This window comes from Elgaria multicarinata, chromosome 7 (genome assembly GCF_023053635.1).
Source record: "Elgaria multicarinata webbii isolate HBS135686 ecotype San Diego chromosome 7, rElgMul1.1.pri, whole genome shotgun sequence".
NCBI classification, from domain to species: domain Eukaryota; kingdom Metazoa; phylum Chordata; class Lepidosauria; order Squamata; family Anguidae; genus Elgaria; species Elgaria multicarinata.
In genome coordinates this window covers 61,815,043-61,837,711 of record NC_086177.1, presented here as the reverse complement: position 1 = coordinate 61,837,711, position 22,669 = coordinate 61,815,043, and the positions used below count along the sequence as shown (strand labels likewise).

At 42.8% G+C, this 22,669-nt stretch overlaps 1 protein-coding gene across 1 annotated transcript in view; it reads right to left on the bottom strand.

Annotated features, from left to right (window-relative positions):
• Positions 1–2,459: 2,459 nt before the first annotated feature.
• The window catches only part of DSG2 (desmoglein 2), a 44,442-nt gene continuing 24,232 nt past the window's right edge, over positions 2,460–22,669 (bottom strand). Inside the window, exons 6-15 of the mRNA XM_063130670.1 lie at positions 21,924–22,093; positions 19,819–19,953; positions 18,499–18,684; positions 15,864–16,126; positions 15,129–15,271; positions 12,353–12,580; positions 9,818–10,045; positions 7,431–7,558; positions 6,053–6,424; positions 2,460–4,289 (exon numbers count right to left, since the gene is read on the bottom strand). Of these exons, the coding sequence (XP_062986740.1) occupies positions 3,375–4,289; positions 6,053–6,424; positions 7,431–7,558; positions 9,818–10,045; positions 12,353–12,580; positions 15,129–15,271; positions 15,864–16,126; positions 18,499–18,684; positions 19,819–19,953; positions 21,924–22,093 (2,768 nt within the window). The 3' untranslated portion in view covers positions 2,460–3,374. The remainder of the gene's footprint in view (positions 4,290–6,052; positions 6,425–7,430; positions 7,559–9,817; positions 10,046–12,352; positions 12,581–15,128; positions 15,272–15,863; positions 16,127–18,498; positions 18,685–19,818; positions 19,954–21,923; positions 22,094–22,669) is intronic.

Below are 22,669 nucleotides of genomic sequence, written 5' to 3'. Positions count from 1 at the left end.
AAACCTTAACCTGGGAGTAAGGCCCATTGACCAAAGTGAGATTTCTGCCCAAGTAAACATGTAGATGATAGCCCAGTGAGATACCCCACCCCATCAGTACACACAACTTACAGTCACAGGCTTATCACATTGCTGAAAACTAGACCCATGACTCAACACTTTTATCAATAATTAACTAAACGTTCAGTTTAGTTTGTTTCTTATTAGAAAATTTCTTTCTCCTCTGTGTGCTTTTAAAGATAACAGAATGCAAACGTGTAACGACAAAATCTTGCTAAGGCTGCAATCCTATTTACTTGTATGTTGAGTCCTAGTGAAGTAAACATTCAAAAAATCTCTGTGTGTCCCATTACATAGGTTTCAATGGGTGTTAGTAGCAACTAACCTTTGGTGAGCCATCCCCAATGTTTTGACAGTGATCTGAACTATTAGGTGAATGTTTTTCCAGTTAGTCAAAGTAACTCAATACCACAATGTATTTATTTGTTTTATTTGAAATACTACAAAAATATACCACAATCCACCCACTTTTCAAATATAAAATCAGTGCAAAATATACTACAAAGCTAAAGATCCAGGAATCCATATCACTTGTTGAAAAGAAGCAAGTTATATCCATATTCCAAATGGGAAGAAAATGGGAATTATCTGTTAGTCCTTTGTGAGCTCCCCTTGTGTAAAGCATTTACATGATATATAACTGTGCATTAAAAACAGAGCAGAACTTAAAATAAGCAATGTGTCTGATGGTCTTCTTTCTTATTAAAACATCCCTTTTATTTTAATTATTTTGTCAAAAAATTAAAATACATTTATCATGTTATGATTTCCATCTCATTCATTTTTTGTTTTCATTATCAAACATGCATGTTATGTTCAAAATGACAGAGGGAGACAAAGTGACTAGCTCAAGAGCATAACAGTCAATAGTATTTATTGCTTTTAGCCAAAGGCCTTTACAAAATTGATACAATAACAAATGTAATGTGATGGATCTAGATGAAAGCATGTGCATCTGGGCTGGAAGAAGGAGCCTAACCCCACCCTCTCCTCCCACAGTAGTCCCTCCAGCCCCCTGAAAATGCAAAACGGAGTCTGGAGCCCTTGGTGAATGGGTCAAGCTGTGGTGTGGAAGGGGCAAAGGAAAAGGGAGGATCACCCCAAATCAGGACTGCTTTCATCAATAGAAGGCAGATCCTGGATCCAATCCTATATAAATGATACCAGGGCATTAAGAATGTTTCATGGTTGACTGGCATACGAGTTTGAACTCAGTTCTCCCTTGCCCAATACTCTTTTCACTACACCACACGGACTCTACTATATATATACACACACACACAAATGACTTAACTGTTATGTTTATTGTGTCCTTTGAATAGGCAATCCTCAGGAGATGGGCACTCATGTTTTCTTGCATGTGAGTTTACCATTCATTTCAACAGATGAAGCCCATCTGCTTGCACAGATAATCACACATGTGGATCAGATGTCTCCACTGAAATGAATGGGTTGTCCTTATTGATTGGGGATTGCCATGAATAAATTAGAAGTCTTGTGCTCAGAGGACATATCAAATTCAGGGTATGGTGCAGAGATCTGGTTCTGGTTTTTAACTAAGGTTTCTTACTGCCCTGCAGAAGCAACAGAGGCTACCTATATGATCATTTTACATGTTGCAAAAGGACTCCAGTACCTGTTATCAATGCAAAGCTCACCTGGATATATCTCCAGATTCATTCCGTTCATACTCCTTGGGCAAAGTGGGTAGACTTGGCCTTGAATCCCTAGTTGCTGATCCCGTAATATACATGATAGGGACCATTTCATATACAAAGAAAGTAGAATGAAATTTATATATACTAATATTCAAGTCTGCAGGTGCCAGTCCTTACGTAGCTAAAATGGCACTATCCACTCACAAGAGGGAGATATCAGCAGGCTCAGAGGAACCCCAAGGTTTGTAGAAGTGCAAACAACATCTTTAGGAAGCCCCACCCCACAAAACAGTCCAATGAGGACTGAGCTTGCTCAGTGGGAATGGAATAGCAACCAACTCTTTGTGTGTGTGGTGCTGGTGAGGAGAACAGAATGTAGTTGCTAGTTGTCTGGAACCCTGAATGGGAACATTCTATACTGCAAGATTTTGTTGCAATCCCACGTGTCCTTTCTAACTACTTGCCACTGTTCCAGAAACCCTCAGAAATAATGTGATAGCCTGTTCAAATACAATACTACCAAAAAATACTTGCATTCAGATAAATCAAGCTTATCTTTGAAGTGGGTTGCAAATATATGAAACAAGAATTGACTGGATTTCCCATGTTCACTCTACCCCTTTTTAAATTGATCTTTGCTTTTAAGTGTGTGAAAATCTGTAGAAGGAATTTAGCTTTTAAAAACCCTAAAAATGAAGTGAGATACCCACTCTTTTAGGGACCGTGCATATTTCTGGTTGCCATGAAATCGCCTGAGCAACAACACAGTTAAAAGAAGTCTTAAGGCTACGCTCCTAAACAGACTTAGTAGGGAGTAAGCCCCATTGAGCTCAACGGGACTGAGTTCTGACCAAACACACTTAGGATTGCACTGTTAGAAATTAATCAAGTGAAATTTGAATACCACAGCCTTGGGCTGCAATGCCAAACATGCTTACTAGGCAATGAATCCAATGAGCTCATTGCAACTTAATTCTGAAGCAACCCATTGAGGAACACACTGCAAATGAGTGAGGAACAGCTATTTAAAGACTCCTGATAAATGAGCTAAATCAAATTGACTTCAATTGGACTGTCACTGGGACCCAGCAATGTACATGACTATGATAGTACATAGAAACCAGTGCTGCTGTTATTTATTGGTAACATTCTTTGCAGCTCTGCAGATTGAGTAACCCATTGAAGTAGTTCGTTTACAGTGCAATCCTATGAATTTTTTGAAGCAGAATTAAGTATTACTGTGTTCAATGGGCTTTATTCCCTAGTAAGTGTGTTTAGGGTAGATATATTTTCTTGGATCGTTATGGAGTTTTCTCTTATAGAAACTATTGTGAGAAAAGCAAAGCAATATATTTAGCCCTGAGAAAGCCATCTGTTAATCCTGGGGTGGGTGGGGGGTGTTTTCCTTTTTCTGCCAGGGGAGGCATATAGACAAGGCCAGAGCCAAAAGTTGCTGGGTCAGCCATTTTCTTTTTCTCCCACCCCCCAAGGAAGGGACAGATCCCTCTTGCCAGACATCTGAAGTGATGGCATGCAAAAGGCTTTTGAAATTAGGCTGAGGGACATAGGTGGCCTTAGGGTAGCAGGTTACCCACTCCTGTATTAACCCTGTCAATGGTCAATGAAAATACAAAGCAATGGATGAAAATATACCACCTACGAGCGTGTATACTGCACAGAGCTGTATTTTTTTACTGTTGAGGACTTGCTAATGGCAGACCCAGAGGGAAGTGCTTCCTGTGGGCCAGCTTGGTTAAAGAAAGGGTCAGAGATAAAGATCTTCTCCTGCCTATCAATGTCAGAAAAGGTAGGTGGTTCTGCTGTGCTCCACATACCAGCAGTGGGAGTCACCACCCTTTCGCTTACCACCACATTCTGTCCTTCTGATAAGTTGGGGATGCTTAAGGAAGCCTTTAGTTCAGAGTTAGGTACAAGGACCCTCTCCCTTTCTCTTACAACAACATACTTTGAATCTGAGAGGTCTGGAAAGACACCAGCAGGCCTCTCTAACATATCCTGCAAGCTAGAAGCTGGGGCAAGCACCCTCTCTGTCACTACCACATTCTCCTTAAACTGAGGGTCAAGGATTAATGTTGGGGGTCTTGCCCCATAAGTGGTTTCTGTCACTACAACATTGCTGCTACTAACCACAGGGTCAGGAACAGATCTTACTGACACTTTGGTCAAGGTTTCTGAACCAACACTTTTGACAGGTTCAGGTAACTGGTAGCTAGGGCCTGAAGTATAGGTGAGTTCTGAATTTATAGTATCATGCTGATGTAAGTACTGTGCATCTGACTCATTCATTGCTGGGCTAGGACCTGCATCTGTCAGGACAGCAGAGCTGTGATGTCCAACTTCCATGCCTACACGTTTGCCCGTGCAAATATCAGCCAGAGTCTTAAATTTGTCTCCCAAGTCATCCAGGAAATGGTCATCAAAGTCACCCTCAATAAAGCTGCAGCAGCCAATGGACCCATGGGGAGACTCTTTTTCTTCCTCCTGTGAGTATACTAGTAGGCAGTCTTTTGCAAGATGAGCTTCGTCCTCGTCAGCAAAAGCATCAGCTTTCTAAAACATTGAAGAATGAGAACCGTGAGCATTCACATTTTCAGAAATTAGAACACCAGCACCAGCCAACCACCAGTGTGATAAACATTTTCAAACTATACTGTTGTTAACGTTTACATCTTAAGACTTTAATCCAGAACTATCCTGGAGTATTCCTTGCCTTATAGGCTGCAAACCATGAACCCCAACATTCAAACTTTGGTAGCGGGATTCCAGGATGTTTAAAACCATTTCAAAATATTTTACTTTCTATACTGCCAAACTCCCGACTTTCTACACCAACCTGGTATCCTCCAGATGCTTTGGGCCATTAATCCCATAAACCCCAGTCAGCGTGGCCAACTGATCAAGGATGATGGGAATTGTAATCCAAAATATCTGATTAGCACCAAGTTCGAGAAGGCTGTTCTACATGTTAGCAACCCCTGACAATTTGTCAGTTTTATTACCTTTTACAGTTACTTAGTCCTAATTTTCTCTGTCCCCCACTCCATAAGATTTAAGCAGTCTGTTCAGATATGTTAAATGTACAGATCAGGTTTAGCATATGTTACATTTTAAAATAATCATTAGTTGTATACGATTCGAATAAATTCTAGCTGGCAAACTGTAATGAACCATGTTTGTGTACAGACGGAGGAAGGAGATTGCTTTGAGCTGCCTCCCTCAATCTGGTGTCCATCAGATGCTTTGGATTACATCTTTGATCAACCCCAGCCAGCATGGCACATGGTCAACGATTATGGGAGCTGTATTTGAAAACATCTGGAGAGGATCACATTGGGGAAGGCTGACTTTGAAGATCAAACTGCACATTACATTAATTGAGTAGTGTGTAGCTGAGCCTTTTTTTTTTTAATCTTTAGGTGCACATCCCTGATTCAGATTTAGCAAGCAGGCACTGGAAGGGGAGGATTAAACCTCCCCTCCTGATTTGTTTGCATCTTAATCCTATGCACAGATTAAAAGAAGAAGAAAAAAGTATCCATTGGAGTCAATGGAAGTTCTGCTTTTTTATTTTCATTTTTAACTTTGGGTGGTGATGAAGGACAAAGAAAAACCCACCCATCTTGGAATGGGGGGGGGGAGGTGGGGAGAAAAGTCTCCATATTGTCAGAGATAGGGTACCTATTGGGACAAGTGTTGTCAGCATCTTTTTGCCAAGCCAACAAGCAGCATCACTGATGTCTTTCCTCTCTTCTTTTCTTTTTAAAAAGTGGCCACCCACGAGTGGGTCTCTTTTCAACAGCCATAGTTTCCCATAATGTCTCGCTTCAAATGATGCTAGATCCTGATGCAACGCCCATCCAGAGGCATTTTTTCCTAACTAACAATACCTCTGGAATGATGCTATGTCGGGACGAAGTGTCATTTCATGTGAGGTATTTTGGGGGAAATGGCAGACCACTGAGTTGCCATGAAGAGAGCCACCACCGCTCACGCTTGAAGCCAAACTACACTGTTAAGAAAAGACACAGATGATGTTTCTTATCCTGGAAAGCTTCCCACCTGCTTGAGGAGTTTCTCTCAGCCACCACTTCAGAATTCAGTGAATATACCGTCCTATTTTTATAGCCAGTGAATGGGAATTCAGAAATGGTGTAGCATTTTTGGCTCAGTCCTGTCTGACAGGGGGAGTGCTAAACCAATCCTAATAGAAAGGAGGGTGTATGTGTGTCTGGAAAAATAAAAACGGCCCACAATTCCAAGGGGGAAACATGCAAATCAAGATAGTGAATTTCTCAAAGAAGGTGGAATCTTACTTCACAGAAGTAGCTCCTTAAGAATTCTTCATTGATGGCGCCTCCTTTCTCCAAGGTCATCGCTCTTCTACCAATACTGGTCATAGTCCCTCCTGCCATGCCTCCTCCTCCTGCCATGCCTCTTCCTCCTGCCATGCCTAAGCCCCCTGCAAAGTGCATGCCTCCATGACCGGCTTGAGAAAGAAGAGTTGTCTGCTCTTGCCACCGCCCATCAACCATTTGAACGTTGCTGTAATGCTCTTTGTTCACCGAGGAAGAAACACCACCGCCCACATTGCTGACTGTTGATCCTGCACCTTTCACTCCTGCTCCGCCTACCATGTTTGAGCCTGAGGTGTCCAATGCTGGTGGAGTAATGAGGGGGAGGAATGCCTAAAATCAAAGGCAACAATAAAAATGTAAAATTAAACATCCTTGGAGAGGCATGCTGAAGACAGCAAACAACACACAGCAGATGGGTTTGACTAGGAGGCTAACCTGATTCAGTATCCGAATTCTGTGTACTACTTACTCAGAGAAAAGGAAGAAGGGATTTACAACAGCTGAAAGGAAATGGAGTATTGGAACCAATGCCCAAAGGTTTGGCCACTTGCATCCCCCCCCCCGGTCTTTCAGAACAGCAGCTCTGGCAGCTTCTTAGATCAATGGGAATATCTGCTGGATAAGCGAAGCTTCTCCATGTCATTACAGCTGTTACGAAAAAATAGTTTGAGAATGGCTTGATTGCAGCCTGATCCTGTCTATGTTCATCTGGGGTTAGGTCCATATTATTCAGACCGTCAGGAACACTATTAAAGTCAATGGGACTGAAGTTAATCAATGGGTCTATTTTACATATGACTAAAACTGCATCCAACCCCTAGGACTAACATGGCAATCCAATACATGTTTATTCAGAAGTAAGCCTCATTTATTATTATTTACATTTATATACCGCTCCATAGTCAAAGCGCTCTGGGTGGTTTACAAAGATTAAAAGACTTAAATGGGACTTACATTCAGGTAAGTCAGTAGGACTGCAGCTTATGGCAGATTGATTTCAAAGGGACCTACTACCAAGTTATCATGTGTAGGGCTATGGGCCTTCATGCTCCCTCCTCCAATCTTTCTTTAACCACTGCATCCAATCTTTCTAAATGCATTATACTATATTTAAACTGACAGATGTAAGACACAAGCACCTGGATTCTTCTATGTAATGTAATCCATGATCTAAAATTGACTTCAGGCTGCAATCCCATGCACACTCACTTGGGAGTACGTGCCACGTGACTCATTGGGATTTCCTTCTGAGTAGACATGCACAGGACTGTGCGATCAGCTGGGAAATTGAAATTCAAGGGCGCCAAATGCAAAACTACAGCAAAGCACACGATACCTTGTCTTCAGGTGCTGCCCCTTCATTGTTCCAGTTACGCAACATTTCTTCGCTGTTGTCGGGTATTGCTGCAAAGCCTGCCGCAGCACCTGAACCAAAGCGACATGCCAGCAGCAAGAGAGGCACAACTGTAAAAGAAACACAGTGTTGCAATGAACAACCAGATTCAAATATCAGGAAAAGTCACAAAGATGTTGGCATTTATGAAAGCAGAGCCTGCATCCGTCCACGTTAGATAACCAAATATCTATAACAGATTCAAAATATTATAAATGTTTTTTAAAAAAACAGCACCCTAGTACAAACATTGCACCACGATAAACAGGCAGTGTATCAACTCCACGCTGAAGCACACTGGCAGCTCAATACATTTTAACATGCCAATGTGGTGAGAGCAACACAGAACTAAGCATTAACAGTAGTAGGCGATTTCCTTTCTTTTTAGCTTGCTTGTTATTAAAGCGGGCTCCATCCATTCAGGGCTGTGCACATTCCACAACAGTACTATCCAAACATACAATCTGTAATGAGGTGCAAAATCCAGCACCTTGAAATCCCTAGGTTTTATTAAAAATAAAGAAAGAAAACAAGGTTTCTAGACCTAATTACTGTGAAGAGAAGCTTGGAAGCATGAGGACAAAGGTGCAGTTTGTGAAATCCTGGGCTCCAGCTGAGAGGCAGATCCATGTTTTCAGCAATCTGAGGATAGTGCCTTCTACCCCAGTATAGCTTCTTGCCCGCCCACCCCTTAACAGAAGTAGAATTCTGCCAGGTTGTAGTAATGGTCACCAACTTAGGCCATAGCTAGATGGGGCTTTATTCCAGGGTGATCCCTGGGATCGTCCCTGTATGTCCACATGATGCCCAGGGGATCCCGGGATCAGGGAGTGATGATCCCTCCCTTGCCCCAGGATCTCGCCCTCCCCTTTAGGCACGTTTTTCCATGGTGTCAGGCTGAGCCAGAGACCACGGAACATGTGGCTGGGTGCTGCGGCTCCTCACGGTTCCTTGCGAGGAGATGGGACCCGCACACAGGGCACAGTGCTCCTCAGGAGCATTGCACCCATTGGGGGTGGGGTGAGCAGGGAAAATAAGTTAATTCTTTTTAAAAAAACACCTACCTTTTGCACACTATCGCTCGTGCACTGCTGCTTCTTTAAAAATTTAAAAAAATGGCGGGCGTAACACCTCTCCCTCTGAGGTCGTCACACGCCGCGTGTGAACAGAGGGGAGATCTCATGATAAAAATCTCGCGAGATCTTCACCCCTCCCCCACGCAATAACAGGTACGTCTAGCTAAGGCCTTGGGTGGCTTTAAAAGGGGATTAGACAAATTCAGAGAGGGTAAGGCTATCAATGGTTACTAGTTATGATGGGTGCATATGATCTCCAGTATCAGAGGCAGGATGCCTATGCATGCCAGTTGCTGGGGAACACATGTAGGAGGGTGCTATTGCACTCATGTCTGGCTTCCGGCCTTGTTAATGGGGCATCTGGTTGCCCACTATGGGAACAGAATACTGGACTACATAGATTCTTGGGTCTGATCCAGCATGGCTCTTCTTGTGTTCCTGTGTTCTTATGAGCAAACGCAGGAAAATAATCTCCATGGTTTATACAGTTTGCAGAAGTCAGCTCCTCTTGGGATACTGTTTTGATTATCATTATTATATTTAACATGCACAGCGTGCACAATCCCAACCTTATCCTGCTACTGCAAGACTGGGAAAGTTCCTGGCTGCTTGCCTGGCTTTACTGCCAAGCTGCTGGATGGCATTTTGCAGAATTAGAAAATTGAAGCTTTGGCAAGGGACAAGAAGAATGAGTAGCGCAATCTCTAAGTACATACTAAAGTAAAACCTAGTATTTCCTATGTTCTTACTGCATCATATGCAAAAGCCTGGAATGTTATGTACTCTTAAAGCCTATCAGTTTCAGTGAAAGAGAATTCAGAAGGTGCTTAACTTTGGTTGGATCAAGCCCATGGTTTCCTCTTTCAAAATAAACTTAAAAGATTGGATCCAGTTTTAGGCCATAGCTAGACCTAAGGTTTATCCCTGGATCATCCAGGGGTCAAACCTGTTCATCTAGGTGACACACAGGGGATCCAGTGCTCAGGCAGGGGCGAACCCTGGATGATCCCAGCATAAACCTTAGGTCTAGCTGTGGCCTTAGTCATGCCTGGAGTAGATGCACTGAAATCAACAGGACTTAAGATAGCAGTGATTAACTCAAGTCCCACTGCTTTCAATGGGTTTGCTTGATGTTGATTCAATCTGGATCTAACTGAAAGGCTGCAAGCCCCCGAAGAAAAGAGCTATTGTGTCAGAGCCTTGTGCAGTGCACAGCATGTGCTCAGTCCTTATGGAATAACACTGGTTACTTACGCAGCAGCAACAAAAGTGCCAGAATTATCAGTGCAATTGCTGCGGGTCCTAGCATAACTGAGGAGCCGACCCTCGTCTCTCGGCAACCGGCACCAGCCACGCAGTCACAAATGTGCATCGTTAGGATTTGTGGTTCAGGACAGCTGAGGCCTTGGTTATCTTTCACTAAGAGCGGAACTTCATATATGCCAGGCTTGACATCCTGTGGTACAATATGTGCTCTAAATCCTTCGCAGGGAAAAAAACAACAACAAAGGAAAATTGGTGTAAAAGCAATGGAATAGAAGTGGCTATTAAAGCAGGGCTGGGGAGTATGCAGCCCTCCAAATGTTGGAGGATGACAACAACCAGTGGTGAGGGAAGATGGAATGGCAGACTAGCAACATCTAGGAGAGCCACATGTCCCCATCCCTGTTCTAAAGAACCAAGGGAAGGATCCAATGGTGTCCAGCTGTTAGTACTATTAACATTGTGCTAGCAGAAGCCAGCATCTGGGCAACGTTAATACAGCCTGCTAGTGTGACATGTTTCCTGGTTTCTGCTAGCCCAACATCAATAGTGCTGGTGGCCAGACACTGTTGGATTCTTCCCCAAGTCACATTATGAGACAAATGCAGTTCTAGCAGTTCCACTTTTATTTATTTATTTATTTATTTTATATACCACCCCATAGCCGAAGCTCTCTGGGCGGTTTACAAAAGTCACTTTGAAAACTGCATATTCTATATACACAGGTTTACAGAACTAAAATGATTAGAGCATGGTACATGTTTCTCTTTAATGGTACAACACCTTGCATTAGAGAAATTTCGCAAGTGTCCAGGAAATTCAGTCTACTTGCTACAGAGAATGTGAAGTGCTTTCCCAGCTACGTGTTGTACTCGAGGGTGTGGTTTTGGGATACCATCCTAAGCTTTCAATCAGAAGAAGGATAGTAGAAAATCTGCAGAGGATTTCTCCTTCACATTATTTACAGCCACTGCTCAATGGCGGGGTGAAATTCTTTTCAATGGATGCCGTTTGACTCAGGCCTAAATCGAAAGGAAGTGACCCCTCTTTCATTTTTCCTGTTAACAATCCTGCTGCCGTACTTTCTGGACCGTTTTCAAAGGCAGCACCACAAATAGTACATTGCAGTTTTCCAAAGTGGAGGTTACCAAGCGTGGATAATTATACCTAGGCTATCACTATCCTGACAGGTTCGTAGCTGGGATATCAGATAAAAGGTGCTCTGTGTGACAGAGGTCAACTGTGCTCTCATTGACCATGCTGGACCAAAGAGCACACCCAAACTATGAAACTGACCCTTTAGGGCAGAGGTGGCAAACCTTTTTCAGGCTCAGGGCCAAATTTAATTTTGGAGAAGGTCTTAGGGGGTTTGTGCCATTGGTGGGCAGGCCAGAGGTACCAAACATACGGGTATGTTTTAGTTTAAAGCTCCTAAGGCTTATCCTTAGGAGAGGCATTTCAGCCTTTTAGAATGGTGGCGGGGGGGACACATGCAGAAGCTGGAAAACTAGCAAATGAGCAGAAAGCAAGGGGAAAGGAGCATGGCCATCTGCAGGGGAGGCTGGTGGCTCCGATGTCAGTGGGGCGGCGAATCCATTCTGGGTTTCAGTCAGAACAAATCAGAACTCTAAAGGAGCTACTTAAAGTGCTGAACCCCACCCCCAAAATGGGTTCAGCACCATGGGTAGCTCTTTTAGAGTTCTGACTGAAACCCAGAGCAGATTCACTGCTTCACTGAAACAGGAGCCACCAGCCTTCACTGGAGAGCTGAAATGGCTCTCTACGTGATTGAGTGCATGGGCCTGAGGTCGAACACCTCTGCTTCAGGGGGAGTGCAGACCCCTTGAACACCTACTCAGTCAGATAGACAAATCACCCACAAACAGTACCTCCATCTTGTCTGGATTGAGTCTTGATTTATCGGCCATCAATCAATCAATCAGGATAAATATACAAAGAAATACTCAGCAACAAAAGATTTGGGAATAGTACAGCTGACTAAGCTTTTTCTCCACTCCTTATTTAACTCTACTCTGTCCCTGTCTAAATTCACCTTTAATCACAATGTGTCTGGATGGTAGACACACTTAAATATCCTGGGACTCGTACAAATCTGACCTGACTGTTCAGAACTCCTCGCACCATACTGGCCCAGCAAGGATGTCATCAGGTGGGACCTGAAAGAGGTGCCCACCCTTTAGATCGGTGCATCCCACCCAATCTTGCATAGACCTGGAATTGCTGTGGAATATTTTGGGAATTGGCACCTGGTGGTGCAGCATCCCACCAGTTCCCACATATTTATTTATGTTTACTTTTAAGTCTACCATCTTTCAACTGCACAGGTGAACCTCTTTCAAAGCAGGTAGGAACCCTCCCTCCCTCCCACCTCCAGCTTGCCATGGGAAGTTTCTCACAAAGCACTTCCCTGGTAAGATCTGAAGCTGTCTCTGCAGTGCAAGATCAGAAATAAATTTGAAGAAACATCAGGAGCCCATAAAATAGGCCATATTCATCCCTACTCACCATCTTGCTGCCCAATTATCCATCTGTCTGACATCCTTTCAGGCTCATCTATGATAGAGAAGGTGAAAGGGCCACCATTTGGATGAGCATCTCGATCCTCAGCAGTGATATTAATGTACTTTGCATCAGTACAGACAGTTGTCTCTCGAGTCACAAGAGTCGGGCAGTGATCATTAAAATCCTCTACTTGAATATTAATCGTACCCGTAACTGTTTTAGCAGGGAAGTCTGCAAAACAAACACGTTCAAATGTTAGTATTTCACTGCATAAAAATACAAATCTTTATTTTTGGAAGTTCATTTGCTTCCTTGAATGTATAAAACATTCTAACATGAACTTGGCATTGGCTGTGACAGGTGTGCACTTCAAAAGCACAACTGGGAAAGGTTACAAAACAGCTGGGACTGCTCACCTTAGAAAAAAGGCGAACAAGGGGAAGACGGGATAGGAGTGTACAAACTTATGCATAATGTGGAGAAAGCGGATAGGGAGACATTTTTCTCCTTCTCTCATACCAGAAACTAGGGTCATCCCATGAAGTGGAAGATTCAGGACAGATAAAAGGAAGTACTTCTTCATACAACAAATGGTTAAACAATGGAATTGTTTACCACAAGATGCAATTATTGCCACTGATTTGGATGGCTTTAAAAGGGGATTAAACAAATTCCTGGAGGAGAAGGCTATCGATGGCTACTAGTTCTGATGGCTATGTGATGTCTCCATTATCAGAGGCAGTATACCTATGAACACCATTTGCTAGGGGTTATAAGTAGAGCTTTGCTGGCTCAGACCAAGGATCCATCTAGTCATCGAATAGTAGAGTTGGAAGGGGCCTATAAGGCCATCGAGACCAGCCCCCTGCTCAATGCAGAAATCCACCTTAAAGCATACCTTACAGATGGTTGTCCAGCTGCCCCTTGAATGCCTCTAGTGTGGGAGAGCCCACAACATCCCTAGGTAACTGGTTCCATTGTTGTACTGCTCTAACAGTCAGGAAGTTTTTCCTGATGTCCAGGTGGAATCTGGCTTCCTTTAATTTGAGCCTGTTATTCCGTGTCCTGCGCTCTGGGAGGATCGAGAAGAGATCCTGGCCCTCCTCTGTGTGACAACCTTTTAAGTATTTGAAGAGTGTTATCATGTCTCCCCTCAATCTTCTCTTCTCCAGGCTAAACATGCCCTGTTGTTTCAGTCTCTCTTCATAGGGCCTTGTTTCCAGCATTTCGTTCACACAGTGGCCAACCAGCTGCTTACAGGTAACCCACAAGCAGGATGAAAGTTCAACACCACCCTTCTGCCCATGTGCCCCAGCAACTGGTGTACATAGGCATACTGCCTCTGATACTTGGGGTACCATATAGCTGTCAGGACTAGTAGCCACTGATGCTAGTAGCCGTCAGGACTAGTGCCATTAACATGAGCCTACTCGTGAGCATCCTACAGGCAGCAGGTTAGACACTGTAAACAGAATGCTGGACAAGATGGACCTTGGTCTGATCTAGCATGGTTCTTCTTAATACAGAATGCAATCCATACTCATGAAAATATTTTTTAGTAATTATATGAACTTGCATAAACCACTCTTATAATAGTCCCAATTCTTTGGGGTAGCGCAATGTAAAACAATTACTCAAAATTACAGGGGCTCTGGCATCATGAAAAGCAGATACATGTCAGTAAGGTTTGCCTTGTAGTCTTGGATTAATAGCTCACCCTTTTTTTCATGTAACAACAAACCATGGCTTAATTAACTCATGGCTTGTTGAATCATGGGTTGTTGTTATGCTCAAATCTGGAACTATGGGTTAGCTGTGGTTTATTAACCACAAACAATCCACAAAGAAACCTCATGAGTTGTTGTCAGGTTGTGAGTTCTATGCTGTTCAAACTGTGGGCTGTCATTATGTCTGAACTCAGAATCATGAGTTGTGCATGGGTTGCTTCAGCAGTCTACAGAGGAAACATTTTGGTGTTGCAAACACTCCTGCGATACAGGCTGGGAGCCAGCAAAGGGGGTGGAACAAAATGACTCATGAATTAGAAAACAACCCACCATGTGCTCGATCATCTGGCAACCAATTTGTGGGTTAACTCAATAAGCCATGGGTTAATTAAGTCATAGGCTGTCGTTACAAGAACACAGGGTCAGTAGGGATATTTGTGTGCAATCACATTTGTTTGGTCATGCTGACATATTCAACACAATGACTTTATCAGATGTCTCTATTATTACATCTATTTTATGCCACCAAGGGGCATCTTATTAGGTATCCACTGAAGAGAGGCAGGTGATCCAAGCCCTCTGGTGTGCAGAATACCCAACAGCACACAGACACCGTCCCTGGAACTTTCATTTGTGTTGCGGCTTAAAGAAGGTAAGAAATAACATCAGTCTCTTCAGAGCAGGAGGAGAGATACCTGCTTTTTCTTACTTTCTCCATTCCAAAGCTCAAACGAGAGAAGACCCTGCCTTTCTCTCAAGCCCTCCACCAGCCTCCCTCCATCTGGCACCCTCCAGATACAACTCCTAGCATCCCTAGTCAGTATGCCAGAGGATTTGGGCAGGGGGAGACAATTAGTGGCAACCACAAATAATGGCTAGCTAGTAAGCAGAGCCAAAAATTGTGGACCACTGTTCCCTGCTCATCTAGCTCACTAGCCAGATGTTACTCCCACTTCCCAAGGCTAGCTCTGTTCAGTTCCAGATGCATGCTTGGCATGAATGAAATGCTGATGAATTCATTAGGAAGAAGGGGAAGGGGAGGCATCACATACCCTCAGTTATAGCCACAATTGTTGCAGTGTAAGTCCCGTTGACAACAAATGGTGATTCATAGTCAGGCACCTTAATAAGTTTGATTTCAGCCGTTCTAGAGTCTATTATAAACCAGTTTCCAGCATCATGACCTTTGGCATACCTGTGCAAATTTTAAACATAGGTGAGACATTTAAACATTCACAGCTATCAGTGTATAAAGGCACTTTGATGTTGAGACAACATACCGGCCTGGTTGTTTTGATATATAGTGAAACATCTTCATTTGTTTTCCCATGTTTCTGCCAATATCTCAGGGTGATTTCTCACATTTTTAAAGTATACACACACAAACACACAATTCAAAAACATATTAATGTAGCAAAGTAAGTTTACAAATGAATCCATTTCCAAAGAAAGACATACATTTGCACATGTGATAAGAGTACAGGGGTTGGAGTGACTATAAAGGAACAGTGGAGCTATGTTACATGCATAAATCATTACATCTTATGGGTATTGCAGTATTTTTATATTTAATGTTGTTCCCCACTTTGATCCAGAGGGAGAGGCGGGTAAGAAATAAATATTTTTTTATTATTAATTATTATTAGTATTCTCCAAGAATGTGACTGCAATCCAGATATTGAAAATGAAAGGCATAAATGAGACACCAATTACATCTCATCTTCGCATGGAACTTCATTCAGATTATTGACTGCTACACAGTGACTTGATAAAGTCAGCGATCTTACCTGACACGTTGTGCTATTTTTTGAGTGTCTTCATCAAAAGCTTGAAAGCTTCCAATAATCTGGTTCACTTTCATTGTTTCAGTTGCTTTAATCACCAGTGTACTGGGCTTAAATATAGGGCCTTCCATCACATTTTCCACCTTAATTTTAATTGGAATTGGTTTTGCTTGGTAACCCTGGCTAATAATGGATTTGTGATACGCTGCTTGGTTAGAAACAACTATCTTCAAGTCCAGTGTTTGCAATTCTTCATAATTAATTTCCTGAAGAGAAAATGAAAAACAAAAAACACAACTCAGAATATGTACAGTGTAAATTTCAAATTGAAGAATGACTAAAATGCTCAGCATAAGACTTTCCCATTAAAACAGGATCAATTTGGTGTGAAATATGACAGATAAAAAAGCAACATGTTTCCCCCACTTAACAAATCCATCATTTGTTATTCTAGAAATACAACTAGAGCGGAGTCAAGGCAGCCATTTTGTTTCATTTTTGCTTTCGTTGTCATCAAAAGCACCTCCGTTTTTAGTAGGAAGTGTGCAAAAGCCCACAAATGCCTCTAATAAGAACATGTACAGAAATATTTAGGGGTTTCTTTCTTATTCACAATGATGTTATTGAAGATCCATGAAAAACATGGAGGTGATTTAACTTTCTGTGCAAAACACCTGACTGTAAGCAGTGATCAAGCCTATTCTCTATGCAATGAAGGTGAAGTTAGCACATCTATGGAGGTCATGGCAGGCTTTTTCTCTAGCAGGGGACCTAAAGACATGTCAAATCCAATTAACCCATTTGGGTTAAGGATAGTGTGCCTCCTCTGAATTAATGCTTGGAGGCGGTAATGGGCTGGATGAGGAAAAACAAACTGAAGCTGAATCCAGACAAGACAGAGGTGCTCACTGTCAAAGGCCGCAACCTGGATTTGGAGGTGTGTGAACTGGTTCTGGATGGGGTTACACTCCCCCTGAAAGACTGTGTTCGCAGCTTGGAGATGCTTCTGGATCCGTCGCTCCAAATGACAGCCCAGATAGAAGTGACGGCCAGGAGTGCCTACTATCAGCTTCGACTGATACACCAGCTGCGCCCCTTCCTAGAGTTGGAAGACCTAAAGACAGTAGTGCACGCACTGGTAACTTCGAGGCTCAACTTCTGCAATGCGCTCTATATGGGGCTACCTCTGTGCCTAGTCCAGAAAATTTAATTAGTCCAAAATATGGCAGCCAGGCTGGTCACTGGTACACCTAGGGGTGACCACATTACACCAATTTTAAAATCTCTTCACTGGCTGCCGATTAGTTTCCGGGCGAAGTACAAAGTGTTGGTTATTACCTTTAAAGCCCTACATGGTTTGGGTCCAGGCTACCTGCGGGATCGCCTTCTCCCATACAATCCGCCCCGCACACTCAGGTCCTCTGGGAAGAATCTACTTCAGCTAGCAAAAACTAGATTAACAACTGTTACCCAGAGGACCTTTTCTTCTGCTGCTCCCAGATTTTGGAATGACCTGCCGGAGGAGATTTGTCAACTTGACAGTCTTTTAGAATTTAAAAAAGCAATAAAGACTGATCTATTCCGGCAGGCCTATCTAGTGAAATTTTAGAATGTTTTCAGGATGTTTTAATCATGTATGGTATGTTTTTAATCAGTTTTTAATGTGTATTTTATATCATGTTTTTATACTGTTTGTTTTATATTTTGAATGGTTTTAGCTTTTGTGAACTGCCCAGGGAGCTTCGGCTGTTGGGCGGTATAGAAATGCAAATAATAATAATAATAATAATAATAATAATAATAATAATAATAATTTACACACCCACCTGTATTCTCAATGGGGAAGTACTACACATACCAATTCCAAAACCCAATGACATTTGATGGGTAAAGCACATGTGTGAATCCACTCTTAATAAAGCAGTCCCATCAGTGTTGCGATGAGCGTCAGAAACTCGAGGGTAAAATCAGCCCGTTAGGCCAGGAACCAGGCATAGATGGGACTAGAGCTATAGAATATCATATTCCATGACTAGAAAGCAATATGAATCCTTTGGACTGACCTGATTCAGGATAACAGGATACTGATTTTGTGCCCTTCTCTAGTCAAGGTGGCCCCTTTGCTTGCTGATCTTTAGGTTCCAGCTTCTAGCTCTAGCCACTGGCCGAGAATGCAACCACCAGGCCCAGATTTGCATATAGGCACCTGTGGCCAGGTCTGCCCTGATAGTGGCTGGGCAGAGCTGCATATACAAAGAGGTGGTATTTGACGTGAGTGAATTGCTCATGACTCATTGGCAAGCAATCCTATCCATATGCGGTGTGGTTGCTGTGTGTATGGGACAGCTGTTCTACATGCCAAGCATGCTACCATCGAATCCCATAGCAGATGGAGAAAAGGGCAGATCTCTCTCTCTGCTTTGTACGCATGGAAGTGGTCAAAATGGTGCAACAGACCATTTGGAAGGACACAATGGATAACTTACAGGCAGGAAGCCTATCCATACTGGAACCCATGTCTTCCAGCATCCTCTCACTGAACTTTATGCTCTCATATGTAGCATTTCTTTTATGTGGGAGCATTTCTTAGGGCCAGCGTACCAAATACTGAGTCTCCTCTGCAACTCTCCACACTAACCTTAACCACAGTCAAAATTCCTTCATTGGTGTGTGAATCCCTTTCTATATGGAAATAGCCTCCCTCGTTGCCAGACACAATCGTGTAGTTTGCCAGCCAGTTATCAGAGAATTCCTCGTCTCTGTCAAAGACCTTCAATCGCAGGATTTCCACATTTGCGGTGTTTTCTGTAACACTTCCTTCATACTGCAAACAAACAAGCCATTTATTTATTTATTAAAACATTTGTATCCCACCCTATATCACTGAGTTCTCAGGGTGGTATACATATAAAACCATACAAACAATATAAAAAAATAAATATACACAGCTAAAAACAAATTAAACCATTAGCCAAGCTAAAACCAATATAGAATTTAAAGCAGAAAAAACCAAAACTATGTGTGAGCTTGGTGAATTTAGCCATCAAAGGATTTGTTAAGAAACCATGTCTTATGAAGCCAGTGCCAGCGCCCATTGGGCCTCCAAGGGGAGGGCATTCCACAGCTGGGGCACCACAACAGAGAATTCCCTCTCCCTTGTCCCACCATAGCATATGTCATGCACTGGTGGGATGAGGAGGAGGGCTTCTCCAACTGATCTCAAGTCTCGGGCAATCATCTATGGGTAGAGGCGCTCCCTCAAGTATTGAAGTCCCAAGCTGCTTAGGGCCTTAAATGTCATAACCAACACCTTGAATTCCGACTGGAAGTGTATAGTGCAATTCCTTTAAGACCAGAGTTATATGGTCTTTTTGGAATGTATCCGTCAGCAGTCTAGCTGCTGCATTTTGCAGTAGCTGCAACTTCCAAATTGTCTTTAAGGGCAGCCCCAAGTAGAGTCCATTGCATTAGTCTAATTGGGAAGTTACCAGTGCATGCACTACTGTGGCTAGGTTATCCCTGTCCAGGAAAGGCTGTAGCTAGTGGAATAGCTTAAGCTGACCCAAAGTACTCTGGGCTACAGAGTCCACCTGGGTCTCCAGTGAAAAGGATGGATCTAGGAGTACTCCCAAGCTACACACCTGTTCCTTCAGAGGGAGTGCAACCCCATCCAGGACTGGTAGCTTACCCAGTTCCTGGACTCGGGAACCACCAATCCACAGAGCTTCCGTCTTATCAGGATTCAGCTTCAGTTTATTGGCCCTCATCCAGCCCATTACAGTCTCCAGGCACTGGTCTAGCACTTTCACCGCCCCCAGCTGACTCCGACAAGAAGTAGAGCTGAGTATCATCAGCTTACTGATGGCACCCAACCCCAAAACCCCTCCTTCATTTTAACCAAGGCGTAAACTGTAATGTGCAGGCAAAAACATGCCTGTCTCCCAGACAAATAACTTACCATGGTTTTTTCAAGAACAGGGATATTGTCATTGACATCCAACACTGTGATCTGAAGAGTTGTCTGATGAGCCATCCCACCTAACCCGCCATCTCTGTCTTTTGCTTCCACAACTAAGGTGTAGCTACTCCACATCTGCATGATATCCAAACAGTTATGTGTAAGTGAACGTAAGGGAATACAAAAACAAAATTAAATTACAGCCTTCACACCATCATAGGCAGCCAAAAGGCAATATTGCTCCAAACCTGGGAACCTTAAAGTCAGAGGTGGTGTCGATTTCAGAAAGTACTTAATTCTGCCTCCTTCTTACACATACATGGGTAACAAACTTTGCTGCCTGGGTCCTGAGAGAAGCTACTGTAGGCAGAGAAGCTGGGAAACAACAGGCCAGTGCAGGCCTATCACAGTACAGGAAGTTGTGCCCCCACAAGACAAAGAGATGGCTCCACTTCTACCCTCTAAGGCAGGGTTGTTGAACCTCTTTTAGCCTGAAGGCCAAATTCCATTTCACAGAATTATAGAATAGTAGAGTATGAAAAACAGCAACGTATTTTACCTCAAAATTCTTACTGCCTGTAATTAAACTTAGGAGAGCCATTTCAACCTTTCGGAATGGGGCGGGGTGGGGGGGAAGTGTCCAAAAGTTGGGAAGCCACCAAATGATTGGTTGTTGGGGGAAAAGGGTTCATGGCCATCTGTGGAATCCTGGAGCCCCAGACTAAGAACCTAGGAGGACCGGGTTTCGCCCGTGGGACTGAGGTTCAACTCCCTGACTCTCAAGTCAAGAGGATTCACTACCACAATTTGGCTTAGAACATAGCAGCAGGGTTACGACACTGACAAATAACCTAGTCACCTCCCTCCAACTATGCTGTCTATCATGTAAAGTTACAGTGACCTCATGTTACCTTAATACTGACTAGCCAGCTCAAGCAAGGTTTTTTTTTATGTTTCTGGAAAATGCTCATGCTGAATTCTCTATCGGTAACCAAATGGAAGTGACTTCCAAAGTTATGTGTAAATCCACTCAGAATGTCCTTGCGAGCACCCTTGTCATGACACACAGTTGAAATGAGAATGCTTGACTGGTCTCCCAGATAACAATAGGGCAGAGGTCTCTGAGGTAGGCAGGGCCCAAGTCAATTGAGGCTTCATAGATTAAAACCAGCACATTAATAAAGCCATGGGTTGGGTATTATTATTATTATTATTATTATTATTATTATTATTATTATTATTATTATTATTATTTGTATCCCACCTTTTCCCCTATACTGGGACTCAAGATGACTTTGGTGCCACCCACTAGAATGCGAAACTGAATCCAGCCCTCGGGAAGGAAGAGGTTCCCCACCCCTGAATTAAGCAGAGCTCAGAGGTCAACTGGGAGCCAGTGCAGATGCTGAAGGATTGATATTTTGTGCTCCCAGCTGCGACCTACCAACTGTCAAACGAGACATCTTTAGACATCAGGCAAGTCTATTACAGGTTTTAACAGTGCTTGTTTTACTGCCATAAATGCTTTGCCATCCTTACACCTGTTTTACATGTACTGTGATTACTTTTAATTTTTTGTCTTCCCTTTTGTTATTAGAGATTTCTGATACTGTCTTTAGTTGTTTTTGTAAGCCACCATGAGTGTTTTAATAGGGGAAAGGCAATATATAATATTTCTTTAAAAATATCAATCACAGTCAAGATTATGGTCTTAGATTCTCTGTGATGACTCCACAGAAGTGCTTAGCAGATGAAAGGGATGGGGAGATGAGCTCCAAAGTTTCTCCTTCCTCCTGCCGCCCTCCGTACCTCCTCTAAAGCTGCCCTGGAGGGATGGGGCACCTTCTGGAGCACCATCAGTGGCAACACAGAGGGCTGAAGGGAGAAGAGTGAACTGGCAGAGTTCACCTGCAGGGTGATCCAGCGAGGAGCTTCAGCTGGATTCCAGCGCCTCAATTCATGGAATGACCAATCTGGATCCTAACCAACGTTTTGTAGAGATATACATACATACATATATTTAAAAAGTGCCTATCATACTTCTATCCTGTAAATGAGAAAGGTGGATAGGCATTAAAAGAAGACCAAGGCAGGGGGAAAATTACCTCCCTGTCGAGTTGCAATGTTGAAGTCCGAACTTCGCCTGTTGATCGATCAATTTGAAATACGGAATTTGCCTGGCTCGGGCCTTGAGAAACAATCCTGTAAGCAATTTTGGAGTTGAGGTTGTTTGGCTCATCTGCATCAGTTGCGCTTATCTTCATCACCAGAGTACCTTAGAATTTAAATTGAACAAAACACACTGTTATAGAGTGCTGCTGAACAAATTAGACTGAACTGAAGGTGTCCAAATGTTGCTCTTCTAAATTTTATATGGATAAAGGATAAGTTTTATTTGGATAAAGGATAAATTTTATCCTTTATGCTCAAGGATTTAGTTCCACGTATGAACATTTAGTCAAACAGCATACATTAGACTAAGACATCTAAATCCTAGAGCTTTCTTATTTTATGATATAAGACTTTTTAATGTAAGATTTTATATGTCTGTTGGACTAGGCTATGAAGAATGCGCTAGAAATCATATTGCAGTTTTAAAATAAATGCTATGCTAATAGGGAGGGAATATAATAATATATATTATGTAGTTTAACATAGTATATATTATTATAATGTATTATTATAATAATAGTATATATTATTATATAACGGTGTCTATTTCTAGAGAAATCTTTTAACCCAATCCTACCCCTATTGCATTATGGTTCTAGCTGCAGGATGCTCTTTTGTGCAGGGGAGCATTAAAAATGGGATCCCATCCCACCCCTAGCCCGCAGCAGTAAATGCACAC